Genomic DNA, 22,023 nt, shown 5'->3' on the forward strand with positions numbered 1-22,023 from the left:
TAGAAGCAGGCACAACCAGATCGGCTCTGCTACATAGCAGCGATCTGCTGATCGCTGCTATGTAGCAGAATTGCACGTGTGCTGTGAGCGCCGACCACAGGGTGGCGCTCACAGCGACGGGCAATCAGTAACCATAGAGGTCTCAAGGACCTCTATGGTTACCATTCACAAGCATCGCCGACCCCCGATCATGTGACGGGGGTCGGCGATGACGTCATTTCCGGCCGCCCGGCCGGAAGCGGTAGTTAAATGCCGCTGTCTGCGTTTGACAGCGGCATTTAACTAGTTAATAGGTGCGGGCAGATCGCGATTCTGCCCGCGCCTATTACGGGCACATGTCAGCTGTTCAAAACAGCTGACATGTCCCGGCTTTGGTGCGGGCTCACCGCGGAGCCCTGCATCAAAGCAGGGGAGCCGGCATCGGACGGTATGGTACGTCCGATGCCGGTAAGGTGTTAAAAACGTCATCTCGGCACGCAAAAAATAAGCCCTCAACCGACCCCCAGATCATGAAAAATGGAGACGCTACGAGTATAGGAAAATGGCGCATTTGTTATTTTTCTCCCGTTTTCTAGTACACGACATGCTAAAACCAATGATGTCGTTCAAAAGTACAACTCGTCCCGCAAAAAATAAGCCCTCACATGGCCAAATTGACGGAAAAATAAAAAAGTTATGGCTCTGGGAAGGAGGGGAGTGAAAAACGAACACGGAAAAACGAAAAATCCCAAGGTCATGAAGGGGTTAAAATTCATAGTGGTAATGTCTATAACCAAAATTAGGAAAATGTTGTCTCTGTCCAAATATTTATGAACGTAACTGTAGGTCCTCCCAAAGTCACTTCAAAATTGAATAGATCCCTTAAAAAAAATAACATTTTCCTCAGGTCTGCGATACATCAGCACCAGCTGTAAAATGCTCCTTTATTTGTTAGGATGTTAATTTTTAAATCTAAGCAGAAATTCTTCAAAGAAATTAATCAGATTTTAGTAACTAGTTTGTGTGGTGTGACTATCTGGATTATCAGCATAACATTTCTGAAAACTAAATCAAAACATGTCGACCTAAATTCGCCACCATCATAAAGCTATAATGTGTTCTGAAAAATCACAATCACTGCCATGTGTTCACACAGTCCAGAGTTATTGCGACATAATGTGACAATGGTCAGCTGTGAACAATTTGGCCTGGTCACTGAGGTGGTGATGAGCCATAACCCTGCTATACCCACCACCTTGGGCAGAGTGGAATGGAGCAAGAATCAAAGGGCACAGTGTTCAGGTTAGCGCCCCTGTGCTTCTGTGTGCTCAGGGTGTCTCCTCTCCCAGATCCTCGCCAATCAGAACTTGGCATGGCACTATGTCCTGCCAGAAGTTTTCTGTAACTAAAGGGTTTCTCACACCGATTGCTATTGTTAAATTATTTAAAATCGTCAACATAAAATGTTAGATTTTTGACAATCTATAACTAATTACTGAAAAGCATACACAACCAGGAGATCGAGTACCAGTGATATTAGATTGGCTCATAGTTCAGTTCTACAGGATCTAATTTGGCAAATTTATTAAGAAATTCTAATGTAAGAGTTACAATGCTCTACATACTGTGATTATGGTGTTTTGTTTTTTTTCTGACATGTTTTCTTCATCTTTCCCTGGCGTTTTCCAAATGGTACAAATTGTGAAATTAATTGCTTTGTTTTCTGATAGATATAAGCCAGACAGCACTGCATCTAAAGAGAAGGAAGGTCGTTTAGATGAGTCTGATGAACTATGGGCAAAGATCCGTCACAGACACATTGCTGTCGTCTTGGAGTAAGTACGATGGTATAAGCTCCTTACCTGATCTGCCGCTAAACAAAAAATATTTTGTTGCAGATATGGTTTTTTTTTTTTTCTTCCACACATGTATTACTTATTAATACCTTCGATTGGTCATCTGTTTTGGGGACATAAGAACAATGGGGTACATCTGACGCAATAAATTACGAAAGTCAGCTCCTTCCATGCGGACTTACACCCACCTGCAAACATAGAACTAAACCAATTAGCCCAGTGTCACATTAGAGGCAGACACGAGACATGCTTCTACCTTTTTGCTGCATTATTCTGATTTCTTTCTCTTGTCTATTTGGGTATGGAACCAACGGGATGGACCACCCTGTTATACCACTGTCATCGGAGAGAACAGTGCTGTAGTGGTCAAACTGTATTCTCTCTTTTCTGGTTGGAAAGACTACATTTCTGGATGTTGTACGCAATCAGCTGCCACATCGGATGGTCTTTGCCTTTTGACTCTTGCTGGCTAGCCACCCAGATTGTGGCGCGTTGAATTGAGGGCTTTGAGAACCTCAAGACAAGATCTCTTTAGGACAGCTGAGCATACTTTCCAGTCATTCCACGTTGCTGTGGCTCCTTTCAAAATTTCCTGCATTCTCCGTACTGTGACACATGTCGACACTCTTCGTCTGCCAACCCGCAGCAGTCTGCACGTCCCTCTTCCATCCAGAACCGTCTATAGGCCCCTGTGCCACTACAGCTCCTGCTTCCCCATCACAGGTCTTGGACCTGCGTGGGGGATGGGAGAGACTGTATTTTGGTCCTCTTTCAGCTGCGGCCTAGCTGACTCCTGGCAGGTTACATCCCCTTTCCATCAGCCAACAAGACTCCCTCACTCTAGCTTGTTCCACCTATTTCTTTCCCTCTAGGCACCAACATCTCTCCCCTTACAAGCCTGACAGAGGAAGTAACCTCTGTCCGACCATAAACAAGAGAGTAGACTCAGCCATTCTCCCCAACATTACAGGGCAGGTTAGGCCTGTGTGTCTGCTCAAACCATTACTAGTGGATCCCCCGGCAGCACTTGCCCCCTCATGACGCCATCTATATCTCTTCACTGTCTATTTCATGTCTGACTCCACGGAAAGCTGCACACCAGCCTTTCTGTTTTACCCACTCTGCCTTCACCTCATGCAATTGCATATGTGTGCCGGGGCAGCCAGTTGTGACCTGCGCCCTTCCCCTCCAGTGCCACTTGCTGAGAAGCCCCCTGTGGCCCGTCACAAAACCACATCTTACCCTCTTCATGAATTAAATTAGCGCAACCACCAACCCCAATTGATGGCTGCGCTATCTAAAGTGTCCCAGTCCATGGTTGCTGTCATAGACAAACGCTCAATCTCATCTGCGGTCCTTGCTACTCTGACCACTTTCTAGAGCGGCTCAGACCCACCAGTAGAGATATCTGTATGTGCTGTATCGTGCGAGCCATCCAGATGTCAGTTTGATCATTTTCCAGGGTGAGGCAGACCCATCTAGACAGATCTCTGTATAGTGCAAGCAAACCAGAAAGTCCTCTGACCACTTTTCAAAATGACTCAGAACATGAAATTGAGACCCAGTATACTTTATCAAGCAAGTGGACCAGACTGTGGAATGAGACATACGAGCTGAGACCCCTCAGTATGAGGTATCACGCGAGCGAACCAGATGGTAATCTGATCTCTTCCCAGAGAAGCAAAGCCATTAGCAGAAGTCTTTCAGTATGACTTAAGTGCAACCAAACCAGACTGTACTCTGACCACTTCCAAGAAGGACGAAGCTACACGCGAAACGCACGTTAGGGTGCTGGGCATTGTGGTTCCACTTAATATTATGGCACATGGTCTGTATCTTTGAGCTACACTTGTCAACTTACTTCTTGCTGCCCTACAGGGGTCTTTTTGCCTCTACCTTAGTGTTGGCAACTTATATCTAGCAGCATAAATGAGATGTTCTTTTGGCTCTCCTTACTTATGCCCTGTAAAATTATTCTAACATCGTTATGTACTTGTTTACTGGATGTATTGGATGTAGTAATTTATATATACATTTGTACATGCCAAATATACCCTATGTGAACCACACTGTCTTAACTGTTTTTAGGTGCTTTTTTTTACTGTTTGTCTCTCACTGTGGGTTTTTTTTTTTTTTTGCAATAAAGATTATCTTGCTAAATAAGGAAAGCATTTTTTTTTACTTGCTACTGATATATTTAAAGTGGCGGCATTAGTCTAAACTCTCTTCCAAGAAGGAGTCAGACCTACAAGTAGAGATCTCTCCGCATGGTGTAACATGCAAGCGAACCTGTTGGTCTCTGACCATTTCCACAGTGAGTCAAAATGAGAGACCTCTCAATGTGGTGTATTGCACAGGCAAGTCAGACAACATCCTGAAGTGAGTCAGACCTACCAATGGAGGCCTCTTAGTTTGGCAAGTCCAGCAAGCTTCCTAGGGTGCTTCTCCACCAGCTAGCGTTCATACCTCTGTTTGGCGGAGCCCTCAAGCAGTCCAAGTAGCCTTGCTCCAGTTTTTCTGATGGTGGAGGGTAACTTCCTTTTGGCTTCTAATTTCCCAATCTTAGCAGAGACTAGTGATGAGCGAATGTGCTCTGATAATGTCTTATTCGAGCGTGCTGAGCATCTGAGAGTGCTTGTATATTTTGTTTGCGTCCCTGTAGCTGCATTATTTGTAGCTGTTAGACAGCCTCAAGACATGTGGGGTTTGCCTAACAAATGGACAATTCCCACATGTGTTCAGCCTATCTAACAGGCGCAAATCATGCAGCCACGGGGACTCAAACATAATATATGAGCCCTCCCAGATGCTCAGATAACACCCGAGCATACTCTGATAAGACATTATCCGAGCACGTACGCTCATCACTAGCAGGAACCATTCCTCTAATTGAGGAACATGGGTGACAGCCTCACTGAGCCATTCATTTTTCCTCTGTTGATGGATGCAGAAGTGTAACACACACAGAGGCTTTCTACAGTCGTCAAGTCTTTTTTATTTTTTTTTTATTTTGGAACAGGCGTTCCCAGATGGCCCATTGTGGGGTCACCTCATATCCTCTTTTCCTGCTGACTTTCTGTATCTTGTACTTCCTCTCTCAATAGAGCCTCTTCCCTTGCGGACATGGCCTCCCTTTTTTTTGTCTTGACTGGCAGATGCATTGTTTTCCTGATGAAGCGTCCATCTTGAGTGGGCTGGCTCAGTTCTCACATTCAGCCCTAATACTATCTCAGTCTCTAAGGCTTTCTGCACTTTATCCTAACCTTTTCTTCGTAGAGTTCTGGATGTCTGGGTCAGAGAATACGAAGTGTTCACTTTCTCAATTTCTTTGCTTTGTGTTCCTCCAGAGTGGGTCCCTTTCATTTGGAGCCTGAAGCATGTCTTCTAGATATGTCTGTCTTTGCTTTGCAGTGGCGTTAGGGGAGTTCTTATGCCTGGTCATAAAGGACTCCTACCTCTAACTTGTGTTTCCTTTTGGTATGTGACATGACCCTTCTACATTTCAGGGAAATCTTCGTTTTTCCCTACCTGTGTGATTTTTTTTTTTTTTTTTTTTTTTTTTTTTTTTTCTCTTGCCCCAAATGTCTTAAGACTGCAAAATGCCTGCTAAGTCCATGGATTCTCATCCCTTTTTTTTCTGCTGTACCATAGACCAAATTTTCTCCAACCGTGACAGTGCCTCCTTCCCTGGGGCTACCACTGTTGCTTGCAAGGCAAAGGTTTTTCCTGGCAGTTAGAGATGGACTCATCTAGGTAAAAACAGGACTCCCATATGTCCAGTCCCCATCAGTGTTGTCTCCCATGTCCCTTAGTCCATACAGATCGTTTGTTTCTCCCGGTTCTTTGAAACCAGAAGACTGGAATAAAAAGGAGTCTCCCTCCGGTACTCAATTCCAAGCTCTTGAAGTCAACAGAAGTTCTCCTACTGAGCACACGTTGGTTCTCTGTCACTTCTCCAAAGTGAGGTACAATGCTGGGTGATCCAGTTTACTTCCAGTCAAGCATTTGTGAGGTAGTGACATAGGGCAGTACTCTGAGCAAACCATCCGTGTTTATTTTCCAGGAATAGGCAATTAGTCTGCTTTGCTGTCTGTCAGGAAAAAATGGCTGTTCTGTGGAGAGTGGTACTTTCAGACTGATATCCACTCTCAGGTATTGTATGTCAAACTTGGGACACCTTGGACATTGATCTGGGGATCCCGGACGTATCTCATGATTCTACCATTTGCGAGCAGTACTTTCATTTTTCGTTTCAGGTGCTCCCTGTAGCAACCAGATGTCCATTCCTTTCAGTTTGTGTTGTTTTTTTATATATATATTTTTTAAATGTCATTTATGGTAGAGCAGTTCACTCGGCTGGACACAGAGGTATAACTGGAACACTATCTCTTTAAGAAAAGGCTTGGTTTATTGTAGCAGCATAAACCAAGCTGGGAAAGTAAGCACGGCCCAAAAAACACTGTCCTTTTCCTAGCGGGGGTCAGCCCTTTCACAGGCAGCAATGTCCACGGTTCAGATTGAGCACACACCTTCCTAGAGTGTTCTCTCTCCAGGCTCCCACTGAGCATTGGAAGCTCTGGCCATTTAATCCCAGACCATGTGACTCCTCCATCATGTGATTGATCACATGATCTCGACATCACACAGGTCCTGTCAGGACACTGCAGGTGGAGATACGGTAGACCCCCTCCCACTCGCTCTATGGAGATCCACTAAAACCAGCCCAACATAACTCTCATTTCTCCTTCGCCTCATTGGGGGACACAGACCGTGGGGGCACAGACCATGGGTGTATGCTGCTACCACTAAGAGGCTGACACTAAGTGATACAAAAAAACTTAGCTCCTTCCCTGCACTATACACCCTCCTGCTGGCTCTCAGCTAACCAGTTCTGGCTTAGTGTCCTTAAGAGGCACACGGACGGGTCTGCTATTCAGACCCAAAACTCTTTATTTTATTTTTACCTTTTTTACATTTTTGATTTTCGATTTTGTTTTCCACGGACGAATGGGGCGACGGATCCTTTCAAGGTTCCGATCTCCCCGAACCATCAACAGGTGAGCACGGAGAGTGTCGCCTCTCCGTATCCTCTCCTGCGACGTGGGAAGCCAAGCCTGGGCTGATTCTTAGGGGCGTCGGGTCCCTTCAAGGGCACCGATCTCCCCGCAACCTGAACGGACAAGCACATGGAGTGTCGCCTCCACGTACCCTCTTCCCCAGCCAGGCCTAATGCCGGACAACTGGCCCTGTCCACCCGGGGACTGAACTCCGTGGATGTACAGAGGCCCCTCTCTATGGCGTCCGAGCAGCCCCCACTGTCCCACCACTGTAAAAGTGGATGGCACAAGGAGGCGGACAGTTTCTCTCCACCTCCCTAACAAATGGATGATGGATTGAGGTTTATCCCTGCACCGTCCACGCTGCAATACCTGACCTGCAGCAGAACAGCACAGTGCGCGCTTTCCTCGGCGCTGAAACCCAGTCATCCGTGGCGGCTTCATGCCAGGACGCGCACCCATGGTGAGTGGATCCAGTCAGTGGTGGGCCTCTGCAGTGGGATATTCACATGCTCACAGGCAGCCTCAGCCACTTCCCTGTGGCCCACCTCCCTGAAGTAACGCTCCGGCCTGCTGCAAAAATGTAGCCCCTGGCTTCGGCCGATTTGTAGGCCGCAGACGAATGGGGCGACGGATCCTTTCAAGGTTCCGATCTCCCCGAACCATCAACAGGCGAGCACGGAGAGTGTCGCCTCTCCGTATCCTCTCCTGCGATGTGGGATGCCAGGCCTGGGCTGATTCTTGGGGGCGACGGGTCCCTTCAAGGGCACCGATCTCTCCCGGAAGCCGCACCCGCACTATGGTGCGCTAAGGCGGCTCCGTCTGCTTTTCTGGCGCTTCTCACCTGCCACTACAACGCCCCTCACTTCTACCCCTGGTATCGCCCCCGCCGGCTGCAAAAATTTAGGCATTCGACTTGGGCCTATTCATGGATGTCTCGAGGCTCCGCCCACATCGTGTCTGTGGCTCCACCCCCCGAATTGGCGCTTCTCGCTCTCTGCGAGATCTTACCACCTCTGCAACTCCCGGTGGCCATCTTGGTCCACCCGGCCAGCTCACACACAGGGACAACGGTTTTTGCATTAAAAGGGCACAACGACTAGATCAGTACCCGGGTAAGGAAGTACCTGACCAGCATGCCCTGGTCTTAAAGGCACATGACCAGCATGCCATGGTCTTAAAGGCACATGACCAGTATGCCCTCCTCTTAAAGGCGCACAACCTGTGTTCCCTAGTCTTTAAAGGCGCATGACTAGTATTCACTGGTCTTAAGGGCACAATCTGAAGTTGGTCACCCTAAATGAGCTCAGGAGCCCTCTGCCTCTGATCCCAGTTTATCCCAGAGTACCTAGTCCCCCTCAGTGGACTTTGTCACTATCCACAATCCATGGTTTCTCTGACCAAGAGATTGAATCCCTCCATGAACCCCCTGGCTCGGAGTGCTCGCAGGACCGATATACATGGTCCCTCTCCTACATGGGAGCCGTCGGCTAGCAGGGGCCGCAAGTATTCTAGAAACGTACAGGCATCTAGAAAACGGAAGTTTCATTTCCTGATCTCTCTCCCCTATGATTTGCTGAAACAAGGCTCTGAATATGGATCGGATATTGCCTTGGATTGCCAGAGCTTCAGAAAAGGATGGACTCGTCTATTTATATCATCAACCAAATTGACGAGCGATTCACTGGACAGAAGCCTCTACTTGGGATGCCATACCTGGTCTGATTTTTAAGGGCGACGGGTCCCTTAAAGGGCACCGATCTCCCCATACCATCAACAGACGAGCACATGGAGTGTAGCCTCCATGTATCCTCTTCTGCATCCAGGCCTAATGCCAGACAACCTGCCCTGTTCACCCAGGGACCTAAACTCTGTGGATGTACAGAGGCACCCTTTTGTTTGGCGTCCGAGCATCCGCCTTTAAATCTCCACTATTTAGCAGATGATGCAAGAATTCGGACGCTCCCTTTCTACTTCCCTGTTAAGAGGATGGTGGATTGAGGGTTCCTAATTTTCTACTCTGCACCGTCAAGAGAGCGGCGAGGGCAAGAGACGGCTTTTTTCCTGACCTGCTGGATGCAGCCGCGCATTCTGCCACTTGGCAGATTAACCGGGTAGAATCTCTTGTGGTATACCTACCAGTATTCCTGCCTGATGTATTCCTGCCTGATGTATCTTCAATTAAAAATACCACGGACTGGCAGATAGCAAATCTGGTTTGTTCCGTCTTGCGGCTTCGGGTTCAGCGCTCTGCCCTTCCTTAGCCGCCGCATGGGTTGCTTGAGCAATAGTCTCCTGGTCGGAGACCCTAACTACTTTGATTCACACCAGTAACCTCTTCCCGAAGACAGTACAGCTGGCCAATCCAATCTTCTGAGCGGGAGACTAACAAGGGATCGTATGTTTCCTACAGACCCAACCAGCAGTGGAAGGGTTGTCCAGGACAGTCTAGATCTAAGGGATCTTGGTTCCAAAAAGGGGGGATGAAAAGTAAAACCGACCCTGGACCTTTGACAGGGTCCTTCTTCTTCGGATGGAGTTCCTCCGCTCAGCCATTACTTCAACAGAAAAAGGTGGAGTTCCTGGCATCCTTCGACATTCGGGATGCTTTCCCTCACATTCCTATTTTTCCCCTCTTCAAAAATTCCTTAGCGTTTCCATTCGCAAACAGCATTTTCAAGTCACGACCTTTCCCTTCGGCCTGGCTACCACACCCAGAGTATTCGCAAGGGTCATGGCGGTTGTCATGTTACTCTTGCACTCTAGAAGCATGGTCGTCCTTCCCTATTTGGTCGACTTTCTAGCCGCTCTTCCAGGACTACACTGAGTCGGCTATATCACTTGCGACACCCTCTCACCTGGGCTGGCAGCTAAACGTAGACAAGTTTTCCTCATTTCCAACCCAGCAGATCCTTTTTTGAGGATGATCCTGCACACTTCCAGAAGGATGGTAATTCTCCCTCGAGACAAGGTCGTGGCCCTGCAACAGGGAGCTCGCGCACTTTTGATCACATTTCATTCGATTCGCTAGGAGGGTTCTGAAAAAAACAAAAATGGTGACTACAATGGAAGCCGTTTCCTTCACTCCGTTCGTTTTTAGCAAGTCAATTAGTCTATAAGCTCCTTCCTCATCCAGGACCTTTCTCCCGGTTCAATGGTTATTAGTGACTACCAATGCCAGTCTTCTTCTCCCGATCATTACTCTGGGGATCCGAACAGTACGGCTAATCCTACAGCAGGTCTACTGCCTTCTGGCGGGTCACCCCATCCGAATTCAATTGGATAATGCCACGGCTGTGCCATATGTCAATCCTCTAGCAGGTACCCATGGTCAGGCGCCATGACCGAGGTACCTCACATTCTCTGATGGGCCGATATCTATCATTCGGTGATCTCGGCAGTACATATCACTGGAGTAGAACTCTGGGGGGTCACAGATTATGGCCCTGACAGGATGTCTGTAATCCTTCTTTCCTTTGTGACCTAGTGTTTCTGGTATACATATCCTACTGCTTTCCCACTAGCTGGTGTAGTGCAGTGTCTGCAGGTGGGCGTAGTCTGCAGGAGAGGAGTTGACATTTTTAATTCTTGGGCTATGTTCCCACAATGAACTTTTGGTGCATCTTTGGACGTTACTTACTTTTGCTGCTTCAAAAACGCAGCGTCTTACAACTCCATTAGAGCAGATATGGGATTTAAATAAACCTCATGCCCACTGTACCTTTTTTTTTTTTTTTTTTTTTCTTCTCACTGTATACTGCCCTCTTGCAGGTACACTGAGTTTTCTGTGCAAATGTTCCCCATTGACTTGCATTAGATGCAGAAGTATATAGTATATAATAAAATGCATATAATCTGCACCTAAGTATATACAGTTTTTTCAAAGCCAAATAGCAGGAAGTGTCAAAAACAAAGCTTTATTTAAAACATGACACACCAAAAAGACAAAAAATGCAGCGACAAACTGCAATGGAAAAACACCATGAAAGTCGGCAAGTAACACAATTTAGGTGTGGAAATTCTGTAGCGTTAAAAACTCACCAACAATTCAGAGTGGGAACATAGCCTTAGTGTCAGCCTCCTGATACCAGAGTGCTTCACACATGGTTCAAGTATGTACATTGCAGCCTTAAATGGGTTCTCCAGGAATAGAAAAAACAATGTAATTATGAATAGACTTCAATTACTTTTAGTAAATAATGCTTGCTTATTTTATCAAAGAGGCAAATTACTTCAGCACATCAAAATGTACATCAAACCTATCCTAGCATGTTAATATAGAAATGACAGAAAAACGATTGGCACATCCAAACTAGTGTGAATAGGTGCATACCAGGAGCAGCTACCTCCATATACAATATACAAAAAAAGGTTGCACTCTATCGTGCCAAAGCATGTCTAATATGGAATACATGAAATATGAATAGCAAAATGGCTTTGGAACATTAGGAAAATATTTGAGAGACGCTTTGCACAGAATTTGATCAAATAGTGTGAGCCCATCAACCATCGTCAAGGTGGTCTCATTAAAACTGATGGGTCTCTGACCTCCCTGTCCAAATGTGCTTTGGCACGATAGAGTGCAACCTTTTTTTGTATATTGTGTATGGAGGTAGCTGCTCCTGGTATGCACCTATTCACACTAGTTTGGATGTGCCAGTCGTTTTTCTGTCATTTCTATGTTAGCTTACTGACTGAGCACTCCTCCCATCCCCAGGTTAATACGATTAATCCCCAATCCCCACAGTTTTAAGCGTGCCCTAAAAACTCATTTGTACAGATTGGCCTACCGCCTCAACGCATTAACCTAACTATCCCTGTCTGGCCCATTCAAAAAAAAAAAAAAAACATAATCGGGTTCCTTGCAACATGTTCTCATACATTTTATGCAGTATTAGCCCTCTGTGTCTGTACTGCTACATACTTAGGCAGTCAACTGGTTCATGCAGCTTTACATGAACACCTGAGCCTTACACTATGGCCGGTCCGAATAACTATAGCAATTGTTACCATCCACCTCTCGTGTCTCCCCTTTTCCTCATAGTTTGTAAGCTTGCGAGCAGGGCCCTCATTCCTCCTGGTATTCTGTTTTGAACTGTGATTTCTGTTATGCTGTAATGTCTATTGTCTGTACAAGTCCCCTCTATAATTTGTAAAGCGCTGCGGAATATGTTGGCGCTATATAAATAAAATGAATGATAATAATAATGAATAATAATAATATTATTATTATTAATACTCCTGGTATCTTCAGTATTAGATCAGATACATATGGTGGCCAGCATTGTGAGCAGCATCTTCTTATCTCCACACTCCTGGTATTTTCAGTATTAGATCAGATACATATGGTGGCCAGCAGTGCGAGCAGCCTCTTCTTACCTCAGCACTAATGTTCTCTAAAGTGTTAGATCAGAATATCCACGTTTTCCTACACAGGAGGGTTTGGTACAGAGCTCTTTGCTGCACATGCTCCCATTATACTGTCCTATTAATATTCCTAGATTGATTTCTGCCATTGTAACAAGACAGCTGCCATTTTAATGTGCTAAATGACCACCTCTCTAGAGAAACCAAGAGTGATTTACAATTAAGGGTATTTAGGGTTTTATTTAACACTAGATGGTGGCCCGATTCTAACGCATCGGGTATTCTAGAATATGCATGTCCACGTAGTACATTGCCCAGCCCGCGCAGTACATTGCCCAGCGTATATTGCACAGCCCACGTAATATATTGCACAGCCCACGTAATATATTGCACAGCCCACGCAGTATATAGCAATGTGGGCACCATATCCCTGTTAAAAAAAAAAAAAAAGAATTAAAATAAAAAATAGTTATATACTCACCCTCCGTTGGTCCCTGGATCGAAGCGGTTACTGACGCTCCTCGCGCGCTCCGGTCTGAAGAGTGCATTGCGGTCTCGCGAGATGATGACGTAGCGGTCTCGCGAGACCGCTACATCGTCATCTCGTGAGACTGCAATGCATGGAGCGGTCACCAGGGCGTCGCGAGGAGCGGGAAAGGCGCCAGAAGGTGAGTATATAACTATTTTTTTAATTTTTTAAATTATTTTTAACATTAGATCTTTTTACTATTGATGCTGCATAGGCCGCATCAATAGTAAAAACTTGGTCACACAGGGTTAATAGCAGCATTAACCGAGTTACACCGCGGTCAACGCTGCCATTAACCCTGTGTGAGTGCTGACTGGAGGGGAGTACGGAGCGGGCACTGACTGCGGGGAGGAAGGAGCAGCCATGTTGCCGCCGGACTGTGCCCGTTGCTGACTTGGATTCCATGACAGACAGAGGCCGCGACCAATGAATATCCGTGACAGGACAGACAAAGACGGAAGTGACCCTTAGACAATTATATAGTAGATGACATTTTTGTAATGTTTCTTCCATTCCTGGAGAAGCCCTCTTCAAGCTGTTTTCTAGTTTTAGCGGAGATGAGAAGCAGCCAGTGTTTTCTGTGAATTCTAATATTCTATATTTATTTATTTCTTACAGAGAAATCCCTAAACTTCTTAAAGAAATCTCTTCCAGTAAAAAACAAACAGAAGGAAAGGTAATAAATAATATAATAAATGTCGAGAATTATATTACAGTATTTTACTTATGAAATATTAGAACTACAGATATTCTGCTGTTTTTATATTTGTCTGTTGGAAATTTCAGTTTCACCTACACTAACTTTTACTTGAGCCTTATTTTTATTTTTGCACCCCTGTGTAATTTCTTCTGACTTAAATTCTTTTATACAGATAAGCATCGGCAACTTATCCAGTTTGATGAAAAAAATGCCTCATATACGGAAACAAATCAGCAAGGTAAGAAGCCATTACTGTGCTTCGTACAGCTGCTGACGTCGTGCAGCTGAGGGTGGCCAGGTACATTATGTGGCTAACAGTATGTGAATGTCATTTCTATGTGAGTGATTTAAGGCTAAATTATATTATGTGCCATTATGAAGTGCATTATGCTATGAAAGGTTAGTATCCGTGTCTTCTGAAGTGAAGGGCTGTGCAATATTCGTTTATTTTCCACACAATACACTTTATTATATTGATTGCTTTCTATTGTCTGTAGTAAGGGATTTGGGTATATAGGTTTAGGCTATGTTCACACGTGGTGTTTTACTGGTTTTTTTTTTCTGCAGCAAAACTTGCTCTCTTGGCAGTAAAGTTGCAGAAAAAAGCAGGTTTTGCTTGTTTTTTCTTGCGTCTTTTGCTGTGTTTTTACAATGCTACATTTTCTCTTGCGCATGCTGAAAAAGTTTAGTGACAGAAAAAAAAATCATTCTATTTAATATGGTTTTCGCACAGTAAATCAGTAAAAACTGATAATTGCGGTTTTCTGCATTTTTTCACCAACCATTACTTTCAATGGGTGAAAAATGCTGAAAAAACCTTGAAATACTCTGTTCTGCAAAAACCAAGCAAAGAACAAAATTCTGAGGACAAAAAAATGTGTGTTCCAGGAGGCTGACACTAATAAAACATTAAAAAGTCTAGCTCCTCCTCCACCGTATACACCCTGACACCACTGGCCGCAGGGGAGCCCAGTTCATGCTTAGTGTCTTTAGGAGGCACATGTCTGGGTTTTTCCAGACCTCTTCTTTTTTTTTTTTTTTTTTTTTCACCATGAAGACAAGACAGGGGTGACGGACCCTTTTGAAGGGGTCCGATCTCCCCAAACCAACAACGGGCGAGCACATGGAGTGTCGCCTCCACGTACCCTCTCCCTCAACGTGGGACAAGATGCCGGACTCTGCCCTGACCATCCTAAGGTATTGAAACCCTAGGCTGTACAGGTGCATATGTGCAGTCCGTGCAGACCCCACTGCATCACCAATGCTAAGACTACGGTGATGGAAGGAGGTGGATGGTCCCTCTCCTCATCCCCTGAAGGGAAGATGGGAGCTAGGGTGCCTGCACCATCCCTTATACAGCCCCCCCCTCTAACCTGAAGCTGGATCCATTGCAGGAGTGGGGGGGCTGTGAGGGCTTCTTCTGCAGCGTTCTTCCTAGGCGCTCCTATGCGCTTCCTTCGCTTCCTGTTTCGTCGGACCTGCCGTCAGAGGTCTGGATCGGTGGGCGACGGAGGTTCTTCTCCTCACCTCGACATGCTTATCATGTCACTCTCCGCAAAGGAGAAACGATACTTCTTGGATCCCGGTCAGACGCCTCTCAATCAGCCAAACCAGATCTCCACTTTGCACTGACGAGGGGCAGTACCCCGAAACAGTGTCTGCAAATTGAGATTCTAATTTGGCTATTATCCTAAGTCATGTGACAAGGCTCGTTAAAGGGTCGACATTGACTGTTAGGGTTGCTACTTCCAATAGGTGGCACTAGAGTTCTAGTCCTCTTCCTCTTTGAAGAGACAATTTGCATATTTCCCAGAGGAGCATTGCAGCTTTAAGTCTCCTCACATCGACATGCTTATCATGTCACTCTCCGCAAGGAGAAACGATACTTCTTAATTACCAGGAGACAGTCGCCAAACCCTGGGGTTAGATGGCGAATCCACCTTGGCCTCTGGCCATAAGGTGTCTTTTTTAAGTGGATCAAACAGCCTCATAGAGTATTTTGCATTCATCCTGAGTTTGAGGATTTAATGCAACGTCACAGGGAGCGGCCGGACAGGCGTTTCTCTGGGCAAAAGGCTCTGAATGCAAGATATCCTTTCGCCCCTGAGCTCCGTAAAAAGTGGGCAGAATCCCCTTCGATAGACCCTCCTGTATCACGTTTAGCTTCTAAGACGTTATTATCCATTCCTAATGGTTCTTCTATTAGGGATCCAACTGATCGACTCGTAGAAGGCGTGGCTCGTTCAGTGTTTGAGGCCTCAAGCTCAGCTCTCTCGCCCTCCTTTGCGGCAACTTGAGTAGCCATGGCCATGATATCCTGGTCAGAATCTGAGTAGAGCTCTACAGGACAGGGACCTGCCATCAGAGGTGACAGATCTCGAATCAGATCACTCTAGCAGCAAGCTATCTGATTAATGCGTCCTTGGATGCAGCGAATTGTGCGGCTTTGGCTGCCACAAACGCAGTTTCCATTAGAAGGGCTTTATGGTTGAGGACATGGTGGGACTGTACCTCAAACAAGTCCCTTACTGCTCTGCCCTATCAGAGCGGCCGATTATTCGGCGAAAAATTGGATCAGCTCATTTCTGATACCACAGGAGGGAAAAGCAATTTTCTCCCACAGCAAAAGACTAAGCAGCCATTTCTTCGCCAGCTTCAGGCACGGTTTAAGTCCTTTCGCAACCCCGGGTGGACCACAATGGCAAATCCCGTTGGCCCAGGTCAACCTAGTCAGGACAGAGATCGCCAGATCTCTTACAGAGCCAACCCGTTGGGAAATTTGCGGTCCCACCAGCCAAAATCTAGGGGTTCTAGGTCCCACAGATTTTCGCTCAAATGACTGGAAGCGGGCTCCGGTCGACACCAACAGATTAGGCGGCCGTCTGCTCTGGTTTCACCAGTCCTGGCTCGCTGTCGTTCACGACAGGTGGGTAAGATAGCTGGTGTCCTCAGGGTACAAGATAGTGTTTATCAGCTGCCCCCCGAGTCGGTTCTTTCTCTCCCATCTTCCCAGTTCAGGATCCCGTGTATGAGCCTTATTCAAAGCTGTCGATTCTCTTTGGTGCAGCGGAGTTATCATTCCCGTGCCAGAGGATGAGAAATTTCAGGGATTCTATTCCAAACTCTTCATAGTTCCCAAAAAAGATGGAGCTTTAAGGCCCATTCTGGACCTGAAATATTTGAACAGGTTTGTCAACATTAGTCTCTTCCGAATGGAGTCTCTCCACTCGGTCATTGTTGCTTTGAAAAAAGGAGAATTCTTAGCTTGAATAGACATTCAAGACGCCTATCTTCACATCCCCATGTTCCCTCCGCATCAAAGATTTCTATATTTTGCCATAGGTAGCCTACATTTTCAGTTCACAGCCTTACATTTCGGGCTGGCCACCGCTCCCAGGGTGTTCACAAAGGTCATGGCAGCTGTTGTATCCATCCTGCATTCCCGGGGCGTAGTCGTTTTGCCATATTTAGATGATCTCCTAGTCAAGGGTCCTTCTTTTCGAGCCTGCAAAGAAAATGTCAGCATTACGCTGGATACTCTGTCACCTAGGGTTGCTGGTGAATTTAAAGAAGTCATCCCTTGTGCCGTCTCAGAAGATCCCCCTTTCTAGGGATGATCTTCGACACCTCCCGAGGGTTGACAGTCCTCCCCCGGGACAAGATTCTGGCTATCCGGCAGGAAGTGCAGGTCCTTAGCCAGCCGGTCTCTCATACCATCTGGTTTTGCATGAGTCTTAGGAAGGATGGTGGCAGCAAAAGAGGCAGTTCCATCTTCGCCCCTCCAGCATTCTCTTTTGGCATCTTGGGACAGGAATCCATGCTCTCTCAACCACATGTGCCGTCTGTCTCCCCAGGTCAGGCACGCTCTTACATGGTGGACAATGAGTTCCTCTCTGCAAAGGGGAAGTATTTTCCCCCAGTCCATTGGCTGGTGGTCACGACTAACGCCATTCTTCTCAGATGGGGAGCAGTGTTTTGCCACCACACATCCCAGGGACGCTGGTCAACCCTCCCGATCAACCTTCTGGAGATTCGGGCGGTTCGGCTGGCTCTGCAGCATTTTCATTATCTTCTGGCAGGCCGCCCCATCCGGATTCAATCGGACAATGCCACGGCCGTGGCATTCGTAAAACATCAAGGGAGTACCCGCAGCAGGGCGGCGATGCACGAGGTAAAACGGGTTTTCTACTGGGCCGAGAAAAACCATTCGGTGATCTCGGCAGTCCACATCCCGGGCAAGGAGAACTGGGCGGTGGATTTTCTAAGCCGTCAGGGTCTTGCGTCCAGAGAGTGGTCTCTCCTTCCCGACGTTTACCGGCAGATTTGCCAACACTGGGGGACTCTGGACGTGGACCTGATGGCCTCCGGGATAAATGGCAAGGTACCCAGGATCGCGCCCGATATCGGGATCCACAAGCAATCGCCGTGGACGCGTTAGTTCTACCCTGGAACCAATTTCGCTTCCCATATCTGTTTCCTCCGCTGGCACTGCTCCCGAAGGTAGTCAGGAAAATCAAGACAGAAGGGGTCCCAGCAATTCTGGTCGCCCCAGACTGGCCTCGTCGATCATGGTATGCAGACCTAGTTCAGCTGCTCGTCGAAGCTTCCTGGCGGCGACCAGGGTGCCCGGATCTTCTCTCCCAGGGCCCGATCTACCACCAGAACTAAGGGGCCCTGTGTTTAACGGCCTGGCCATTGAATCTTGGATTCTAACCCAGGCCGGATTTTCCCAGAAGGTAGCTGCTACTATGATTAGCGCCCGGAAGCACATCTCGGCACGTATTTACCATCACACCTGGAAAGTTTTCTTCGCATGGTGCAGAAAGCGTGGTCTCTCCCCGCTTCTTTTCTCTATCCCTAACATTTTAGCATTCCTCTAAGCTGGCCTGGATTCGGGTCTTGTGCCAAGTACCCTCAAAAGACAAATATCAGCCTTGTCGGTTCTTTTTCAGCGCAGGATCATTACCAATTTACAGATGAAGACTTTCAAACAGGGCATTGCTCACATGGTACCACCCTACGAGGCCCCTCTGGACGCTTGGGACCTTAACCTGGTCTTAAGTGCCCTGCAGGAATCCACTTTTGAGCCTCTTCAGGACATCTCCTTGACATACCTTTCCTGGAAGGTTGTTTTTTTTTTAGTGGCCATAACATCCATTAGGCGGGTCTCGGAACTGGCGGCTCTGTCCTTCCGAGCTCCATTTTTACAGTTCCATCAGGATAAGGTGGTGCTCAGGCCAGCACCCTCTTTTTTGCCAAAGGTGGTTTCCTCGTTTCACATTAACAAGGACATTGTCTTACCTTTGTTTTGCCCGGCACCAACGCACCGTGTGGAAAAGGCTCTCCATACGCTGGATCTAGTGAGAGCGCTCAGGAGATATGTTAAACTGAAGGCATCTTTTCGGCAGACGGATACACTGTTCGTCCTTCCTGAGGGTCGCAGGAAGGGACTCGCTGCCTCAAGATCGACCATAGCCAGGTGGATACGATCCACTGTTCAGGAGTCATACCTGCATCAAGGGCGCAGTCGTCCCAAGGTGGATCTTCCAGTCCTGGACCTGGAGGGTCTACCCTGGGAGTAGCGAACGCCAGGAAGGAGTGGGTCTAAAGGATACCGTCTTCTTCTCTTGACGTGCCTGTGGCCTCTGTTGCTGCTGGGAAAAGGAGTTTGACGCCGCAAAGCGACGAAAAGGCCGAAAGGACCGAAATTGCCGTCTAGGAGGGGGGCGACGAGGTTTAGCCTGGGGAAGAAGAGAACTTGTGCCCCCGGTGGCATCCTTAATGATTTGGTCCAGCTTAGAACCAAAGAGACGTGAACCTTGAAAAGGCAGGCTGGTAAGGGACTTTTTAGAAGACAAATCCGCCTGCCAGGCCTTGAGCCAAACGGTGCGGCGGATGGCAACAGCATTGCTGGACGCCTGGGCCGCACAAGACGCGGCATCCAGGGAGGCGGAGACCAGGTATTCACCCGCATGAGAAATCTGGTTGGTAAGCTCCGCCAGCGGTCCGGGTGGAGCCCCGTCCAGGATGCCCCGACGGAGTTGTTTGTTTCATTTGGATATGGATTTTGAAACCCAAGTGGAAGCAAAAGCCGGGTAAAGAGTAGCTCCAGCCGCTTCAAAGGCTTCTTCGCAAAGGATTCTATGACTATCGTTAGAATCTTTCAGAGATGCTCTGCCGGACAGTGGAAGGACCGTGTTGGTGGACAGCCTGGAAACTGGGGGATCCACCGAGCGAGAAACAGTCCAATTCGCGGTAAGTTCTGGAGAAAAAGGATATAAAAAAGCCAAGGCGCTTTCCCCTCTGAAAACGTCTGGTCGGATTCTTTCTCTGGTCATGATCTCCTCGAATTCAGGGTGAGGAGCAAAAAACTTGGAAGGTGGTTTAGCCCGTCTAAATGAAACCGCCTGATCTGCGGGTTCCGTAGAGGAATCCTTGATGTCACAGGTTTGACTTATTGCTCCAATGTGCATAGTGTCAGCCTCCTAGTGGAAGCAGCATACACCCCATGGTTCCTGTGTCCCCCAATGGAGGCTCCGAGAAACAGATTTTATGGTAAGCAACCAAGTATCCTGTTTTCTGAAATCTCATAGACTTTGCTGGTACTGTAAAACGCAACTGAAAATTAGCATAAACATTAAAAAAGCCTTATTGTAACTGCTCGTGGTGCCTGTCTTTGTGCATTTTTTTTAATTATTTTAGGTTAAATAGAGCATTTTTATTTTGTGTAAGCAGCTTTCTCCTTTGCCTCATTGGGGGACACAGGACCATGGATGTTATGCTGCTGCCACTAGGAGTCTGACACAAAGTGAATGCAAAAGAAGTTAGCTCCTCCTCTGCAGTATACACCTACCACTGGCTCCAGCCCGAACCAGTTCATGCTTAGTGTCTGTAGGAGGCACATGGGTCTGGTCTTCAGACCATAATTTTTCATTTTTACTTTTTACCTTTTACTTCGGATTTTTTCAACAAGGATTACAGGGGCGACTGTTCCCTTCAGGGTTTCAATCTCCCCAAACCAATAACAGAAGGGAACGTCGAGTGTCTCCTTCACGTACCCCCTCCTGCACCGATTGAAGATATGCCTGAGCTGGTTTAGGGGCGACTGGTCCCTTCAGGGCTCGGCTCTCCCCCAAACCATCATCAGACGTGAAACATGGAGTGTCGCCTTCATGTTCCCCCTTCTGCAGCCAGACCTAATTCTGCCGGACCATAGCCCTATTCCGTCCTTCGGCAATGAAACCCTAGGATACACAGAGGCACTGCTTGTGTCCGCGTGGCCCCCCACTGCATCACCACTAATTGATCATTGGTGATGGAAGGAGGAGGACGGTCCCTCTCCACACCCCTATCAAAGGAATTGGGGATAGAGGGTTCCTGCACTGTCCTCTGCAGCACCTGACCTGCAGACAGAGCAGTCTGGCTCTGCACATCATCCCACGGGCTTTTCCGGATCATGGGGTAAGTGCCCGGGTCAGGTCCAAGAGTAGTGGGGGGGCTCCTGACCGGCGCAGCATTCTTCCGGATGGTCTGTTTGGCCGGCTCCGGAAATTTAGTCCCCGTCTTCAGCCTCTGCTAGGCCGCAAGTTGAAAACTTCACCCCCTATGCACGCGTCACTCGGCAGCCCCGCCGCCTCCCTTGGTGCTTCTCGCAGTGCGAGACTTGCCTACCATGAAGTCTCGGCCATATCTGGGGACTGGGGAAGGTTTTTGAGTGGAAGGTGAGTTGTGTACTGTGGCACCTGACATCATGTGTGTATAGTCCCAGACTCCATGGACTCCAACAGTGCTATGCACTTATTCAGGCTACTGCATAGGAGGACTTCACTGCCTTCCTGACTTGGTTTCAGAGTCCCTCACCGCTCCTTATCACCGCTGGACAGACATCGAGCGCAGGGGACCTCACACAGGACCTGGGTAAGCTGCACTGAATATCATAAGCCTTCTTTGCAGTAGCCCCCCTCCCCCTTATAGCAGAGAATCACTGGGAGCAATGTCTCTTCCTGACACTTCAAAGAAGCCCAGTATGGCTCATACAGCATTTTTCCTGTCACGCTGTGTTACCATGGGGACAGATTTCAGCCTGTGATCCCTAATTCGCTCAGGAGCCCTCCGCCGTTCTCGACCCCGGGGTATCTAATCTCCCTGAGTGGCATAACAAAAGAAGACCAATTTGAAAGATATTTTCACAGATTCCTCCACCATGCTCACAGCCCCAGTGGGGGAGCCTCCCAGGGAGAAAAACAATCACAAATATCAAGCGGACACTCCTACGAACAGCAATAAAGAAGGAAAAAATGGAGTTGGTCCATAAATATTAACAATTTTTATTAGTTTTTCAAAAATTTCAACCTAACCATAAATGTATAAACCAATCATAATTCAATAGAAATTATAAGCAAAAAAGAGAGGTGAAGGTAGCAAGAAGATGGAAAAACACGGCGTGGAAAATCCTAAAGCCAGATATATTAAACTAAAGTGCATAGTGCAACTAGTAAATGGGCCCAGGACCAAAGCACTGTAATGCTTCCAATA

General features: G+C 47.2%; 1 protein-coding gene across 2 annotated transcripts in view; it reads left to right on the forward strand.

Annotated features, from left to right (window-relative positions):
* The window catches only part of STXBP3 (syntaxin binding protein 3), a 97,348-nt gene that overhangs the window by 39,113 nt on the left and 36,212 nt on the right, over window positions 1–22,023 (forward strand). For both annotated transcript variants that reach the window (XM_069737314.1, XM_069737316.1), the window contains 3 exons: window positions 1,710–1,814; window positions 13,407–13,464; window positions 13,661–13,726. In XM_069737314.1, the coding sequence (XP_069593415.1) occupies window positions 1,710–1,814; window positions 13,407–13,464; window positions 13,661–13,726 (229 nt within the window). The remainder of the gene's footprint in view (window positions 1–1,709; window positions 1,815–13,406; window positions 13,465–13,660; window positions 13,727–22,023) is intronic.

The sequence above is a fragment of the Ranitomeya imitator genome, chromosome 8, assembly GCF_032444005.1.
Source record: "Ranitomeya imitator isolate aRanImi1 chromosome 8, aRanImi1.pri, whole genome shotgun sequence".
Classification (NCBI taxonomy): domain Eukaryota; kingdom Metazoa; phylum Chordata; class Amphibia; order Anura; family Dendrobatidae; genus Ranitomeya; species Ranitomeya imitator.